The 15,670-nt window shown below is 37.0% G+C and overlaps 2 protein-coding genes across 11 annotated transcripts in view; both read right to left on the bottom strand.

Moving 5' to 3' along the window:
* LOC131306321 (glutathione S-transferase 2-like) overlaps positions 1 to 15,670 on the bottom strand; it is a 46,873-nt gene that overhangs the window by 20,428 nt on the left and 10,775 nt on the right. The window lies entirely within an intron of this gene.
* On the bottom strand, positions 3,251 to 14,764 carry LOC131306318 (leucine-rich repeat receptor protein kinase HPCA1-like). The gene is made up of 19 exons (XM_058332471.1): positions 14,273 to 14,764; positions 12,459 to 12,579; positions 12,292 to 12,363; positions 11,440 to 11,514; positions 11,289 to 11,360; positions 10,786 to 10,947; positions 10,628 to 10,702; positions 9,792 to 9,863; positions 9,619 to 9,690; positions 9,451 to 9,519; positions 9,222 to 9,296; positions 7,499 to 7,570; positions 7,239 to 7,373; positions 6,640 to 7,115; positions 6,329 to 6,481; positions 6,102 to 6,238; positions 5,506 to 5,725; positions 4,536 to 4,771; positions 3,251 to 3,804 (listed from the first exon to the last, which is right to left on the bottom strand). The coding sequence occupies exons 1-19, from the start codon at positions 14,352 to 14,354 to the stop codon at positions 3,358 to 3,360; spliced, it is 2,823 nt and encodes a 940-aa protein (XP_058188454.1). The 5' UTR covers positions 14,355 to 14,764; the 3' UTR covers positions 3,251 to 3,357.

The following is a 15,670-nucleotide window of genomic DNA, read 5'->3' as shown; positions in this document are numbered from 1 at the left end:
ATGGAAACTAATAAATTTCTTATGGTCCCGTCTAAGATTTTTATGTTACAGTAAAAATGTATTTTTTGTTTTACGAGATAAGTCATTCTCTTATAATTAATCACCTTCAATTCAAAAAATAAACATTTATTATTTTAGTTAATGGAGGTGGGGTCTAAATTTAAAAATAAATAAAGCGAAAATCTTGAATCACAGAGATTTAACCAATGGTTGAGATTTAAAAATGGAGATCCAACAAAAATGGGGATATGAATGCCTCCAAACCGGACCGGCGCATCATAGCCGGATCCAAAGGATTGTGCACCGGCAATCTCTAAAATTGGGATGTCCCACAGACAAGTTCATGTTTTCCAATACAATTCGACTAACTGCACAGCAATTGTGCACAAATTATAGTATGGGGCCTACTCCGAGTCTCATGCAAACGATCCAAGTCATTTGTTAAATGTAAAACTTTTTTTTGAGAGTTCTTACAATAAATCAGCTCAATCTGATATCTATAGGTGCTTATTCCAATCATTTAACTTTCCATTCAGATTTTATGACTCTGAAAAATTAAATAATTGGATCGAGTACTTATATGTATTAGATTGAGCTGAATTTTTGTAGGGGTACTTGAAAAAATATTTTATATTTAATGAATAGCTTGAATCATTTGTGTGAGAGCCAGAATGAGCCTCATATCATAATCTATGCACAATTATTGTGCAGTTAGACTTTTTTTGTGCACAATTGCTGTGCAATTAGACTTCTTTTTTTTCAATATTCTTTTTAGAGGATAATGATTCTTCCAAGTCCACTTCAAGTCTCCGGTTTGCAGAGCTGAAATTATACAATAGTCCGGGAGTACCACCACGATGGTACTCCGGATCACTTTACGATTACACATTTTTGTGGGGTTTGCCACTAAGTATATGGACTCCATAGAAATGTATGGTTGTGAAATGGTTCAAAATACCACGGAGCGGTACTCCTGAACTATTCCCTCCGTCACAATTTGTTTGTCCAATTGTCGAAATACGTGTCTTTCAAAAATATACTTATATCTTACATGTTATAATTTTTTTTATGATTTTGAAGATTTTGTATAATAAAACTAATTGAGATCTATCAAATAAGATCCATATTGCATATTAAAAACATTACAAATTGAAAATTATAGCCAATTCTTTGAGAGGTTAAATACTCTCAAAAAATCAAAAAGAGGACAAACAAACCGGGACGGAGGGAGTATTAAATAATTACTCATTTATGAGAGTGAGATGTCCCACAACTCAGTTGCATGTTTTCAATTTGAGAAAAACTTCTTTACTGAACTTTTCATAAAGAAAATTTACAGAGCTCAATTTCGGCCTTCCAAAAGTGTATTGAATGGTCTATATTGAAAATAATTTATCACCATTAATAAATTATCTATTAGCGGTAATAGATTGTTTTTAATCTGGATCGTCCACGCGTCCGTAAAGAGATGCTCTTTCAATTTTCTTTGTGATTCTTCCTAGTCACCAGCTATATCCGGCTTTCGCAATTTATGAGAGTAACATCTCCAAGAAAGTTCATATTTTAATCTACTTTTGGAGAAATAAATCTACCTTTGTGTTATTCTTGGAACCTACCCCCTAAATTGTTGATCAGTACTAGCTCTGTGTAATTGTTTAGTTGATAACTGATAACTGAGGATTGGTATAGCTAATAAGTCACTTGGCTTATTTTTGTTTTTATTCAAAAAATAATTCGCATTTGTTAGATTCGAGTCAATTATTTTGAATTATTTTTTAGTCTCGATCAAAATTGATCAATTTTTTTAAATAAAGATAAAAACAAGCCAAAAGGATCTGATTTATTAGCCAAAACCAGCCCTTAATTATTGTTGTATTTTTCCTGGATTGGTTTGCTGTTTTCTTCCGAGGGTATGCCTCTATGTAGCTGGTAAGTTGTAGTAAGGTTTTCTCTTTTGTTATAAGTAGTGATCGAATTGACTCCGCGTGAGACGCGCAATCTAGGTACGTTAAATTAACTTTAAAAAAAATACATTTTCGAAGCATGAAGAGAGTTCTATTGCTACTGGTTGAAGTTCTACAATTTTAGTGTGAATTCCACCAGCAAATTAATTGAGAACGGATATGAGAATTTCTAGAAGAACTGTGATCAAACCAAAGGATAAAAAAACTAATCGGGAAAGGCTTAATTTGAGATACATGGATAAAAAAACGTCTAAAAAAACCTCCAAATCTTAATCTCATAGTTTCCGATCAAACTTTGATTATCCAAATTGCTCAATGTGTTCAGAACGTGATTTTAAGAGTGCCTGCAAGAAATTCGCAAAAAATTAACCGGAAAAGGCTTAATTTGAGCAGTTTTTTATTGAACTGTTTAATAAAATTCAATAAAAAAAATTATTCGGATGAAGCTTTTTCCGGTCATTTTTTTTGCTGATTTCTTGCGGATATCCTTAAAATCACGTTCTGATTACATTGAGTGGCTCGGATTATCAAAATCCGATCATGAACTTTGGGAGGTTTTTTTAAGGGTCTCAGAACCGCCCATATATATATATATATATATATATATATATATATATATATATATATATATGTGTGTGTGTGTGTGTGTGTGTGTGTATGTATGTATGCGATCAAGACAATACGAGGATTTTGTCATATGGGGTGTCAAATTTTTTGGAGTTAAGCATGATGGAATGGAAGTATTCAAAGACAAATATTTTACAGGAAGTATAAACAGTTTATCCCGCAATTTTTGCGATGTAGATTTATGTGTGTATATACTCTATTATACATAAACGACGGAATAATTGTGCTTAATGCATATAGCTCGACAATTTATAAAAGCAAAACTGGGTGATTTTTCAAGGAAATTTTATTTTCAATATAGAAAACTTAGGAGTCACAAATCACAAATTTTCACTGATATTTACTATTTGACCTTTGTTTATGCAGAGTATATTTATGGGTGTTTCATAGCGGATTAAATAAATTGAACAGTACATAAGTCTCTGTGATAAGGAAAAAAAAATGCTTGAGACACACGTTCGGAAACAGATCTGAACACACATGTAATCGGAGCCGAGATCTGAACACACAAGTAATCGGAACCGCCCGACGCTTTTGGGTCTCATGTACATATCGTAGACATCACATGTGTTGGACCTCTCTGGATACATTTGCATCTGGATTCCCACGGTACAACTTGTGAGAAAAAAACTTCTTAAAGCCAGATAAAAAAAAATAGCTAAGGGATAAAATGTGTCGAAAATATCTTATTAATCAGGAAGAGCCCCATCTGCCCATGGTTTGATTACATCTAGCACTTGCAATTAGCATAAAACCAAAAAGAAACTCAATGACCATCCACACGAAAAGGAACAAAGCTGACACTAGAATCAAAGCTGTCTGTTTTCTCCTCAAAACTTGAGAGATTAAATGACACAAATTTAGAGTTGAGGTTTGAACCAGCCTCCTGAATGATGTTCTCAATCTCTCTCACCACTTCACCCATTTTAGGCCGGCTGCGACTTGTCTCACTGACACAACTCATTGCCAGGTCCAGAAACTTCTCTAAACATAACAATGACGTCCCCCAACCCATTGCGGGGTCGAGAATCTCAAGAAGCTCGGATGGGTCACTTGCATTGTCCATTGCCTCCTTGACCTCCCACATAATGTTCTTTCCGCGCTCTATTGGTTTTCTTCCGGTTATCAGCTCCAAAAGTACAATGCCAAAGCTATAAACATCGCTCTTCTGGGTTAGTTGTTGGGTCATGTAATATTCAGGATCTACGTACCCCTGGATTAGAATGTTATTAGTTCAATACATTTCATCCTAAGCCAAGAGGGTAACATTTTAAACGAACCAAAAAACTCAAGTTCACAATTGCTCATTAAATAAAAAGGTTTTGCCCTGTGTATCTTAAAGGCATTCAAAGTGCTACACTTTCATAAGGATAAATCCTGGGGCCAAGCGTTTCTAAACCTGCTACGCGAGATTGTGTGCAGGTGAATGAAGCCAGCATATGGGCTAGAACTTGCAAAATGAGTGCATAATGAAAAGGAGCAAAGGCAGTGCTGCTGTGCACTTCGTGCATCACATCTTGACATTAACTTAATTTTGCTTAACTACACTCCAAAGTCAGACTTTGAAAATTTTGCCATTTGTACCAACTCAAAAAAAAAAAAAAAATTACAGGAAATGGTTAAGGAAAAGTTCCCAGAATATCACATGAACCATAATCGCTTTAGAAAAAAATTGTTCTTAATTTTGTTTTCCTTTTCCCTACAGAAAAAGAAAAATTTCCCTCTCCCCTAGACCTTACCACAAGTGGGAGCATTAGGCATTGGATATGCCTTTACCTTCTTGTAGAGACAGAAATTAGTAGAGGCCCCAGAGGGACAAGTATGTAGAACTCTAACAACTACAGTCATTCTACATCCCTCGTCTTCCCAAATACACTTCACCCTGGCCAAGAATAATTAGTGTTATCCTGGATAGCATAAAGGATTTGAAGGTTTTGTACTTACCATTGTTCCCTTGACTTCCGTGGTAATATAAATTTTTCCAGTATCACTGATAGGCTTGGATATACCAAAATCGGCAACTTTTGCACTTAAGTTATCATCTAGGAGGATATTTGAGGGTTTGACATCCCTGTGTATTATGGGAGGGTTTGCAAGCTCGTGCAAATATGCTAGACCTCTGGCTGCATCAAGGGCTACTCTAAGTCTCCTCATCCAATCCATACGGATTCCTGATTTTCCTGCACGGGATGCAGATTACCAATAGAGCAGTTAATTATAGATTTTTATTTCATGTTCAAGGGATATTGGCTTTGTTAAGGAAGTCAATCTGTACGGAAAAAAAGCATATCACTTACACAAAATCCATAGTCTTTATACTGTTCATTGGGTTGAAAATGTACATCAGAGCATTATGGATGAGCAGCTCGCAGGTTGAAGGGCTGGAGGGTATAAAAGTTTCTACAAATATTCCATTTGATGCAGCGGAAACCATTTCTGCCAGATAATTTTATTTATTTTTTGGTGTTGGTGCAACAGAAAGCAGAAGTTAACAGAACATGCCTCTCGTGGTCAATGCAAAACAAGTTGATTTTCGCGGAAAAATGTTTGACCGTTTCTAAGGGTGGAAACGTTTTCGCAACCAGAAGTACAATTACACAAAGTCAACGGAAAAAGATCCATGGAAATGGGAAATGAGTCGACTTTCACAAGTTTCTACTTCTCAAATGTGGAAAACCTTTCCCAGATCAGCACTAACCACCACCGATATTTGATGCTTCTTTATTACTGTCTTCATTACTAGATATCAATTTAATTCACGAAAACCTAAATTGATTCTCCTTTATGTTGTCTTGATTATAACATAACCAGTTAGCTCACTGCTTTCTTTATCCCTTACAAGTCTGCTATAGCAGCACCAATAGATAGGAGCATTAAGGTTCAGCAGAGAAAGAAAAGAGAAGAGTGGAAGTACCTGAAAGGCTGTCAATGAGAGTACCGTTGGGAATATACTCATAGATCAGCATTTGTTCCTCTTTACTGTAACAGAAGCCCACAAGGTCGACAACATTCTTGTGATGAATCCTTGATAGAAGCTCAATCTCAGTTTTGAACTCATTAGCACCTTGCAGAGATCCCGGCTGAGCTCTTTTGATGGCAACTAATTGGCCAGTGTCAAGGGTTCCTCTATAAACCTGTCAAAATGGGACAAATTTTGGAAACTAAACTTCAATGAACAATCTTACAATTTCACAACAAGTATTTGCCCAAAGTAAATTGGAATTGGGCTCAGGGTGATAATAGACAAGAAAAGCTACTTCAACATGTTACATAACAAAATTATGCCATTTCCTGTTACATATTTTTTAACAACTAACTTTTGACATTGCAATTAAGATTACAGGATGATTAAGACACACTTTTATATCTCTATTGTACGTTTTCCATTTTCAAAATCATTGTTTCTGTTTCTTTCCCTTTTGTTTCAAATTTCGTGCATCACATAGGTTTGTTCACTGTTGGTTCAGGCAAGAGTTCTTAAACCCCAGTAAAAATGCTAAATGACGATACCTTCCCATAGCCCCCGGAGCCAATGTGCTTGGATTCTGAAAAATTGTTGGTGCATTTCTTAAGCTCTTCAAATGAGAAGCATCTTGCTCCTTTTAAACGAGGAAAGCTGTCACTCCTCATTTCATGGTTCAAGGATGCTGCATTTGTAACACACAGGTCTAAGAACAGCCAGTCTAGAATTGTTTTGACACTTGTACAAACTGTTTTCAGTTATTTGCTGATCTCACCAGATGTATTGTGCGCAAGTGCCCTTGTTACTCTTCTCCTTTGTTGTAAAGCATAAACGCCCACACAGAGTAGTAATAAAACAAGCACAGAACTACTGACTGCTGCTCCAATGATAATGCCAGTCTTCGATGATGACTTCACTTCTGTAGATACTAGATGTTAGAGAAAGATAGATGAAGTGAATCCTAAAACATAAGAAGGGGTCACTGCATAATTTAAGATCCCCCTCCCCAGGCTGCAGCCTCTGATGTACAAAAAACGCATTAAAATATGCAAAGTTGTACCCATTTTAGCAGGAAACTATTATTACCTCCAAAGAGAGGATAACTTTCATCGGTAAAATAGAAGGGCCCAAAATAACTGATGACCTGTGGAGGTTGGCGGTTGAGAAGGGTCCCAATTGCAGAAATCCCTGTTCTATTGAAATAATCTTGGCCAGAAGGAAAGACGTTCATAGTGAATTGACGGAAAAAGTAAGTATCAAAGGTTGGATTACTAAGCAAAATTGAATCAACTGGAAGTAGATTCTCCTGAAAAGCAGCCATCAGAAACCCTGACAGATACGAAAAGTAACTTGAGTTGTAGTTTGAGAAGGAAAAATATATGAAGTGTAGGGCTCCTGTGTACGGAATTGCACATTTACACAGCGGGCTTAATATTTCATCCGATTGGCAGACCGTAGGTGTACAGTTGTTTGCTGAAGTTATGTATGAAGGGTTTGTCTTCTGTACTCCACAGTAGCTTTCTGTTCCTTGAATTCCATCACAAATTGGGTTACCCGCAAGTCTGCACAAGAGAAAACAAAATAACTTCCATATTTCATCAGTCTTCCACACAGGATAGAGATAGAATAAAAATGGCCAAAAGAGTTTAAACAAAAGCAGATGAAAATAAAACTATAATGCTTACTTCAACTCCGTATCATTTCCTGTGCCTAGTTCAAGGTTGGTGATGGAATTGTTTTGCAGATCAAGGAGTCCCAGTTGGTTGCTATTGCTGGCGCTCAAATTCAGGCTTCCATTAAGTTGGTTGTTACTCAGTAAACTGATACCATTTGTCAAAACATATACCCCATAACCTTCAGTTCTCTATAGCAGAACAGATACTGAGACACAACCGTTTTGAAATCTAAGAAAAATGGATATGGTGTTACTCAAGACTATACTCACACAGTCACCAAATTAGGAGAGTTGAACACATCGACTGGAATTCCTCCTTCGAGTTGTGTGCGTTCCATCAATCTGTCAGCACATGGTTGGAGAAACAATTACCTCAACAAACAAGTGTATTAAACCTCTTCTTATAAACAGGAATGAACTAAGTGCAGAAAGACAAGAAAAGACACCAATCCACCCTCACATAGCAACCCCTGCATGCATGCAAGGGAGAGGAGGGTGGTATGCAAGGTACAAGTCTAGGAAACTGTCTTTGAAATAGCCAGTTCCAAGCCAAAAGAAATATCAAGGCTTGGATGCAGACAATGACGCAACTACCATATCTTCTATTTATAGTATTAGTTTATGAGACCTATAAAAGAACAGTTTCCCGGTGTGTAGTGGGGTGGAGACTGGAGAAAAAGTAATAAAAAGAACTACCAAGACAATATATTGAAGCAAAGAAGTATTCACTGAAGTCTGTTTCCTAATACACAAGACCGAGGACTACAAGGAATGTAAGGTATTTAGTCGAGTCAGAGGTACAGTCACTGGGTTGGTACTATTCACTTATATTGCTTCAATCATCTCAGAGAGAATGCTATCTATAGATTGATCTTGTCACTGGCATCACCTACGAATAAGAGAGAAATAGCTCAAAAGTCTCCGATGCATGACGAACAAAAACCAATGGTAAATGGTGTGTCTCTAAGGCACCACAAGGACAAGATGAACCTAGTCATGGTATGAAAGAACAACAGAAACCATAATAGGAAGAAATCCTAGTAGGAGCTAAGAAACAGATATGCAACTCAGACACGGAGAGACCGCTCCCTTTATTTATGGCCCAGCCTCTCCCTTTACAAGATCGTTCAGATCTTAGTTTGGAAGCCATATCTTGACCCCGTGAAATTGCAGCGACATGGAGACAAATACAATATTTGGTTAATAAACACATACGATCATGAGTTGTTTATCTTTTCCCCCAATGTACAAATATCTCATCCAAACAACATGATAAGAAACCAAAATTTCACATTTTAGATATCAAGGGAAGTGTTAATACAAGCCATTCAGTACACAGAAATTCCAGAATCTCTCCCCTCTATAATTCCTTGCTTTCTTGTTCTGTTTTTCCCATTATTCTGCAGAAATGGAATTAACACTCCCTTGGTTCGATTGTTCTTCTTTTAGGCTCGGTATTCTATCTGTCCTTCGTTTGTGCGGACGCAGGAAGGAAATCATTTGATTGGGCTTTGTTTTATCCTCGGGTTAGATTCGCTGCAACCTGGTGCACACCAATTGGTGGGGGTGAATATTGTTTTCGGAAAGCAACAATGTAATCACTCAAAGCTGATTCCATCAAGGTGTTCAAGTTCAAGGAGGCTCCAGACTTTGCACCAACAATTTCAAGACTCAAGACCCACATATGATTCATGTTTCTTAAGTTTTAGCTGCACATGTCCCCCTAGTTTCTGAGAAGTGCTCAATTCTTAAAAGAGGAAAGGAAATAATATAGGTGCTTCAATGTGTCCACGATATGTCCAGCCTATTCAACGAGTCTATGACCAACACAGAAAAGGAACCTTCTTAGAAGTCCCTGTGCTTCTTATAGAGTTGGAGAGTTCCCATTGCTTTGGGTAAGCGTTTTAATTAAATTTTTCCTATTAGCAACTTAGCATGTTTTGAGAGAGAGAGAGAGAGAGAGAGAGAGAGAGAGAGAGAGAGAGAGAGGTACATTGTCATCAAAGCCGATATGGTTGTAAACCACGAAGGAATAACTGATGGGGCGAAACTGTTGTTGCTTAAATCCCTGCACATTGCCTTTTGGTCAGAGATAATAGACGATTAAACTACAAAACTAGAGAGTATATCCGCAAAAAGAAGTTATAGAAACAATGGAGAAGAGGCAAAAGAAATTGTTTATGAAAGAGAATAGAACAACTTTCGGAAGATAATGCTCTTACACATAGAAGAGGGAGTTCATGCCAGTTAGGTTAGGAACAGATCCAATCAGATTGTTGTTGGACAAGTACCTGAAAATGCATAAGAACATACCCTTTTCTTAATAAGATTAAAAAGCTGAGTACAGTTGCAAGAATTATAAAGGAAAATTTTCTCTTTTGTCGTCTTACAGCTGTTTGAGACTCGTTAGGTTGTTGAGGTTTGCAGGGACAGATCCATTCAAGAAATTTGAATCCAGACGTCTGTGTCAAAACAAGACATTCAACACTATAATTTCAAAAATATTCCTGGTCGGCAAGAAGTCCCAGTATTAATCTTCTGGAAAAGTGATATCGATACTCACACCACTAGTAAGGTCTGCACATATCCTAGCGTAGAAGGGATGCCGCCAGTAAGTTGGTTGTTGTCCAGAACACTGCCCAAGAATTATAATATTTCCATACTTGAGAACAGTCAATAATGTATCCAAGCTTCAGTTATTATTAGGACAACAAGGATCTTTCAAGATTTGGGATCAACTCTGGTTCCCTAGCCAAGACAACTAAATCTAATGTTTGTAGATAAAAAATAAAAATAAAAATTGATATCCTGCGTACTTCAGTTCTTAAAGAAAAGTAACGATTACGAACTTCTAGCTAATCATGATCAACTTAGATCTAGAAGCAGTAGAGTGACCTGAGCAAAGAGAAAATATCACCCGCAGAAATTGCCGAGAAGCTGAAGAAATTATCCAGCTATATTGGGAACTATTTCCAACATATCAGCAGTAAGAAATATAAGAAGAGGACTAGCCTCCCATTATCTCCCCTCTTCAAGATGCCAAAAAAGCTTCCTTGCAGGATTTCCTTCTATAGGAAGGTTAAGTGAGAGTTTTAGTTTCTCAAAGGAAATCCAATGCAAGCTACATTAGAATGCAGCCTCTTCTCATGAAAGCATTCCCTTTGACATGGACTATCCATAAGAAAAGAAGAAATGGATGCCCATACTGAAATAAAAAGTTAAATGTCCTGGTAGATACACATACTCAAACTCACTACGGAAGCCTGTAATCTCTTTTTACTCACACTTTACAGCAAGCAAAAAATGTCCACTAAAACAGATATCATCATGTGGAGACAACAAATGGCCATTCAGTAATAAACCACTGATTCTATTGAATAACCAGATCAACAGACTTACAGGTGTTTCATAGTCATACTTGAGCTGAAAAATTGAGGTGGAATGGGACCAGAGAGCTGATTTTTTCCCAAATGGCTGTGACAGAACTTTCCATGAATTCCATCAAATAATAGTCATTTGAAGTAAAGAATTTGGCATTTCAGAAAGAAAATACATACAAGTGCTGGGTATTAACTAGCATATCGAGACCAGATAAGCTCGCATTAGAAACAGGAATGGATCCACTAAGCTTGTTGTCATTTAGATCCAGCCGGTAGAGCTTAGATAGATTACCAATGGAATTGGGAATTGGCCCGTTGAATCTGTTGTCGTTTAAAGCTCTGCAAAGAGTGGCAACAGCAAAACTTTCAAAGATATAGAATGCACTAAAACATAAGACCAAATATTTGAGCTGGAACTTTCCAAGGTCAAGGATGAAGGAGGAAAAAATAAATGAGTTAGAGGGGAAGTTTCTAACGGAGATTTGAGAAATATGGAAAATATCATCATCTAATGCTTCATATCCAGCATGGGGAAGATTTTATTTTATCAGCACCATGGGTAAGATATCTTGTGGCATTACAAATCGTAATCCCAATTTTTGGGCTTCTAGAAGAAAATAATCTGTAATGAACAACCCTTCATTATATCAAGAGAGTTTCTCCAAAGTTGAAATCCTTACAGATAAACCAGGTTCTGTAGAGATCCTATAGATTCTGGAATTGGACCAAAGAAACTGCAACCGACCAGGATTCTGCAAGCAACAGAAAATGGTTATCAAACATTATCAAATTTTGGAAGGCTAATTTCCCAGAAACAAACATCTTCCTTACAATGTTGATAAATTTGTCAAACTCCCAATTGAAGATGGAAGAGTCCCGTTGAAACCCTTGTTGTTTGAGAGATCTCTGTATGAAGAAGCATGTAGAAATTACTGAAGTAAGGATGTGTTTATTGGCTGTAGAAGTAAGGAAACATTCTCCTGGACATTCATGCGGGATTGGTGAAAGAGAGGGAGTTGGAAAAGTGTGAATTGGGTGGTAGAAGATTCAGAATACCTCAGACAATATTGTCTAGTCCAACTAACAGTTCCATGCAAATACATAACGTTCCTATGAATCAAATCTCTAAGTTCTATTAATCAAATCTCTACTTCTTCTACAAAAAACAAAAACCATTCTGCGCTGAATATAGAGTTGCAAATTAAAATACTCTTTGGGCTTGTAACTTGTTCACTTGAAAATCTTGAGAATCGTTGCATCCAATGAATTAAAGCCTTTGAAGGTTTTAACGATGCAATTTTTGTTAAATAGCAATCGAAATAGCAGTTAAAAAACACATTGAAAACTACAGGATTGTTATATTTTCACGGAATTAGAGATTGAATTATGGACATTTTGTTTCTTTTTTTTCTGACCTGAGCATCTATACCCGACCTAAAGTGGATCAAACTATGAAAACATGACTGCAAATTATCACATTCGGAAGCTGTAATGAAAAGTCCAGCAAAGGTTGGTCAACAAGGTACTTGGCTCATTAATAACGAGATCATCCTATATTTGCTCACCATGATTGCTATTGAGAAGTACAATCAAGGCTATAAGCCAAAAGATACTAGATAATGCAGTCCACAAAACTTATATTGACATGATTAATCACAAGACAAAGTACAAGCAGAGAATTACATATACTGTAGCTCGGATAATGAAGGAATGTCTCCAAACTCGGTACCCATTACGTTCATTCCTTGCAAATTCCTGTCAATTGACAATTGCCAGGTTAACTCAGTCACTCAAGAATCAGAGAGCTAAAATAAGAACATTTTGTGGGTACTGATTAAGAACTGAATTACATAGTGGTCACACGTGAATTGGTGCAATTAATCCCATCCCAACCACTGCCGCAAGGATCTAACCCAATCCAGTTACGTGGCAGGTTCTGCCAGCTTGCTTTGATAGAAAAGAGGACTGCGACTGCATCAGAAAGCAAACATGATTTTCAAGTTTAAAAACAACAAAACCTCTTCCCGAAAATTCTACTAGTTCTTCCCAAGTAAACGGAAGATTTTAAAAGGTCAAGTTGAAGCATTTTATGCCAGACACAAGCATTAGAATTCAACAGTAGTATGTTGAATAAGAGAACAGCAACTCTTGCATGATTTCCTTGGGTAATTCGTGCAACAGAAAGAAATGGTGCACCTTCCTACAGTTCAATAGGCATTTTTTGCCGCAAAGAACTACCAAGTACCTTGTATTACAGTCAGAGGTTACTTAAGACTGCCTAATGAGTAATGAGCTGAAATCTTAAACGCTCATTCAAGTAAGCTTAAGCCAAGCGTCCTGTCAGATATTTTCCCAGCAGACTGAATGTATTAGTAACCATTAATTTAGCTCCATATTTTAGAATGTGTACAAATACAGTCAAGGACGTAATTGGGAGTTCACTCAAAAGAGCTAGCTAAGGAGATGTCCTTTGATTTCATTGGTCCTAGTTATATACCCAAGACTCCACTCGTGAACTTCTTATGTACATGCCCACGAGGGCTCAGTGTAGTTAGATAAGGGTCACAGGCATATTTGAAGGCAATGGCCAAAAATATTGAGCAGGACTAAGATTATACAGTTAAAACCGTTCTAGGTGAAGCTAACTGTTTAAGACTTGATTAGTACATGCCCTCTGCACGTATGGATTTGTAGGCATACTGGAGGAAACAAAAGGACCCACTGTCCATCACACGCCATTTGAATCACAAGCCCAACCTCGCATCAGCACTTCTGAGCAGGATAAAAAATTTGGAGCCTTGAATGCTAACCACGATCTTGCCCCGAAATGAATTCAACTATAAAACAACATAATGTCTTTGTCTTAAGACAATCAAAGGTAATTCTCTGTAAAGTTACAACAGATGAAACACAAGTAAAGCGGGTTATTCGTCCTAAGCCATTTGTGTGTCACATGATTGAATGGTTTGGTTCATAAAATCACTGAAATATTTTTCATGTCTACAACCGTATACTAATCAGCCATGTTTTCAAAAAAGACGAATGTAGTTTTATCCCTCATGAGGCAAACGTAGGCCTCAAGTTGTAAGTATTTGGGATTCTAATTTTAAGGTTGAAAAACATAAAATTATTATAAAAATATATTACAAAAAATAGAGAGTTTGACAACAATGCTAAGTTATAAAAGTTCCTCTAAACCTAGACATACAGTGCTATTATAGGTTTAGAAATGTTATACACAAAGGCTACAAAGCACAAACAAATAAGAGGTACTCTTTCACTTTAAGCAAAGACTGGTGAGAGTATGAAGATCTATTGGTCATCTTGTTCTGAGAAGAGTATGCCTCAAATGAAATGCTTAAAAATTACCAAAAGGCGCACTTTCTGCGAACATCCTTCAGGCAAGGCCTAGGATTGGAGTGTAAGGCACAAATTTGAACGACTCAGAGGCGTTTTTTCAATAGCCTAGCCTTGATGCGAAACTCAAGGCAAGCCTCAACTTGGCCTTTAAAAACATCAATAATCAATATGTATGTGACTACGACGAACTACAAACTGATCATGAATTCATCAAGAAACATTCATTATTACATCAAGAAAGATGTAGTTCTGATTGATAATATCAAAAAAAACTAGCGTACAGTCAATGACTAAAGCAACTTACCATCACCAGGATCTGTTTCTCCAGCTATAAACAAAATTTGAGCGATGATAACAAAGAGGAAGGCCTGAAATTGTTTACCCATTTCTCCACAAACAACAATATCTTCAAGTTCAAGTTATTCAACCCAATTAGTATTCCAACAGAAGGGTATCAAAACCCCCAGCTAAGCAGGAGTTTTGATCAATTAACATCAATTCTCAGCGAAAACCAATCAAATGTATACCAAGCTTTAACACCAAGTTGTTGGTGGTTTAAGACTGGGAGTTAAAAGGGTTTGCTCCTCCCTAAAGTCCCAGCCTCCAAACTTCTCTCTTGCAGACCAGTGTGTAGGAAGTCCCAGCCTCCAAACTTCTCTCTTGCAAGCCAGTGTGAATTCACACAGGACTCTACTTCAAATGGGGCTCAACAAGACCGAGGTGTGCGTAAGCTCAGCCAGACATTATAGGATATCGGGAGAAAAAAGGTTGAACACGATCACACTCCATCGACAAACCCTCCCAAGGCAAAGATATATATATATATATATATATATATATATATATATATATATATATATATGACATATGAAGAGTGATGATGGTATATGACAACATGAAATTATCTTGGTCAACTCTCCCCAGGCAAAGATATTTATTTCTATGACATGTGAAGAGTGATATGGTATATGACAACATGAAACTATCTTGGTCAACCCTCCCAGGCAAAGATATACATCTCTATGACATGTGAAGAGTGATGATGGTATATAACAACATGAAATTATCTTGGTCAACCCTCCCCAGGCAAAGATATATATCTTTATGACATGTGAAGAGTGATGATGGTATATGACAACATGAAATTATCTTGGTCAACTCTCCCCAAGCAAAGATATTTATCTCTATGACATGTGAAGAGTGATGATGGTATATGACAACATGAAATTATCTTGGTCAACCCTCCCCAGGCAAAGATATATATCTCTACGACATGTGAAGAGTGATGATGGTATCTAACAACATAAAATTATCTTGGTCAACCCTCCCCAGGCAAAGATATATATCTCTATGACATGTGAAGAGTGATGATGCATGGTATATGACAACATGAAATTATCTTGGTCAACCCAATGCTTAAGATTTCAATATAGCAATAATACCTTGTAATCTCCACAATCATATTCTTTATTCTTATCTGATAAGGACCCAGAAGCCGAATCTTTAGGCTGTTTTCGTAGATGTTAACAATTGTAAATCTTAGGTATATGAGTGAAAGTTATTGGGGGGGGGGGGGGGGGGGGTGGTGTGTGTGGGGTGGTTTGGGTGGTAAGTGAGCCGTCAATGATAGTGATAGAGATGATATCCTAGAGGGTAACTAGTGGTTTCATGATCTGCTTTTTTAGTTTGTTTTTCAAAATGT

The sequence above is a fragment of the Rhododendron vialii genome, chromosome 11a (genome assembly GCF_030253575.1).
Source record: "Rhododendron vialii isolate Sample 1 chromosome 11a, ASM3025357v1".
NCBI lineage: Eukaryota > Viridiplantae > Streptophyta > Magnoliopsida > Ericales > Ericaceae > Rhododendron > Rhododendron vialii.
This window is presented reverse-complemented; position numbering and strand designations above follow the sequence as displayed.

Bases quoted from the DNA above. Each gene is read 5' to 3' on its own strand.
- LOC131306318 (XM_058332471.1), bottom strand. From the start codon at position 14,354: ATGGGTAAACAATTTCAGGCCTTCCTCTTTGTTATCATCGCTCAAATT. The intron at 12,580-14,272 runs GTAAGTTGCTTT...TTTCTGATGCAG, and splicing joins AGAAACAGATCCTGGTGATG to TCGCAGTCCTCTTTTCTATC. The intron at 9,691-9,791 runs GTGAGTATCGAT...GTTTTGACACAG, and splicing joins GTGCAGACCTTACTAGTGGT to ACGTCTGGATTCAAATTTCT.